Genomic DNA, 1,059 nt, shown 5'->3' on the forward strand with positions numbered 1-1,059 from the left:
GCACATACATGCAGGAGGCCGACTTTTCCGACATGTTCACCGGGCGCCTGCGCACCGAGATCCCCCCCTCGCTGGAGCACCTGTGCGGGGCCCTCAAGTCGCAGAAGGCCCTGCGCATGCTGAATGTCTCGGACAATGCCGTTGGCCTGACCGGCGTCCAGGCCATGGCCCCGCTGCTGCGCGAGCACCGCACCCTCGAGCGCCTGTACATCACCAACTGCGGCCTCGGCCCGGCCGGCGGGTCTGGCCTGGCGGACGCCCTGCGCGGGATGATTGCCCCGGACGGCTCGTGCGCCCTGCGCATCCTCTACTGCAGCCGCAACCGCCTGGAGAATGTGGCCGCCGCGCGGATGGGCGAGACCTTCGCCGCGCTCAAGTCCCTGCGGGAGGTTCGCCTCTTCCAGAATGGCATCCGGCCGTTCGGCATCTCGCGCCTGATCCTGGGCCTGGCGCACAACCCGGAGCTCCTGCGCCTGGACCTCGAGGACAACCTCATCCGGTATGCCGGCGCGCGCTTTGTGGCGCGCGCCCTCGAGGCCGGCTGCTGGCCCAACCTGGCGTCCCTGATCTTGGGCGACTGCATGGTCGGCTCGCGGGGCACCGAGCGCATCGTGCGCGCCCTGGCCACCAAGGCCCCGGCCCCCACCGCCACCACCACGGCCACCGCGCTCCCCACCCCGGAGGAGGGGCAGGTTGTCTCGCTGGAGAGCCTGGTCGGCACCGAGTATGCCGGTCTCCGCGAGCTGAACCTCGCCTATGCTGAGGCCAGCCCGACCGCCCTGGCCGGCCTGCCGGAGCTCCTGCGCGTCCATCCGCTGCTCAGTTCGCTGGTCCTCTCGGGCAACGAGCTGAAGGCCGATACCCTTGCCGGTGCGTGGTCCTCCTTTTTCCTTCTTTTTCCTCCTTCGCGTGCATGCCTCTGCTGGCTTTCCTTTTTCCATGTCTCCTCCCGCCCCCCCCTTCCTCCGTGGCTGACCGTGCTTCGGCTCTCGTGCCGCCCCTTTTTTTTGACCGATGGCTCCGGCCAACATGCACGCACGCACGCACGCACACACGCAC

The 1,059-nt window shown here is 69.0% G+C and overlaps 1 protein-coding gene across 1 annotated transcript in view; it reads left to right on the forward strand.

Moving 5' to 3' along the window:
- H696_03841 (hypothetical protein) overlaps window positions 1-1,059 on the forward strand; it is a gene marked incomplete at both ends in the record, with an annotated part of 2,373 nt that overhangs the window by 427 nt on the left and 887 nt on the right. The window contains one exon of the mRNA XM_009497700.1: window positions 15-870. Coding sequence (XP_009495975.1) covers window positions 15-870 — 856 coding nt within the window. The remainder of the gene's footprint in view (window positions 1-14; window positions 871-1,059) is intronic.

Source organism: Fonticula alba (assembly GCF_000388065.1).
Source record: "Fonticula alba strain ATCC 38817 unplaced genomic scaffold supercont2.6, whole genome shotgun sequence".
Classification (NCBI taxonomy): Eukaryota; order Rotosphaerida; family Fonticulaceae; genus Fonticula; species Fonticula alba.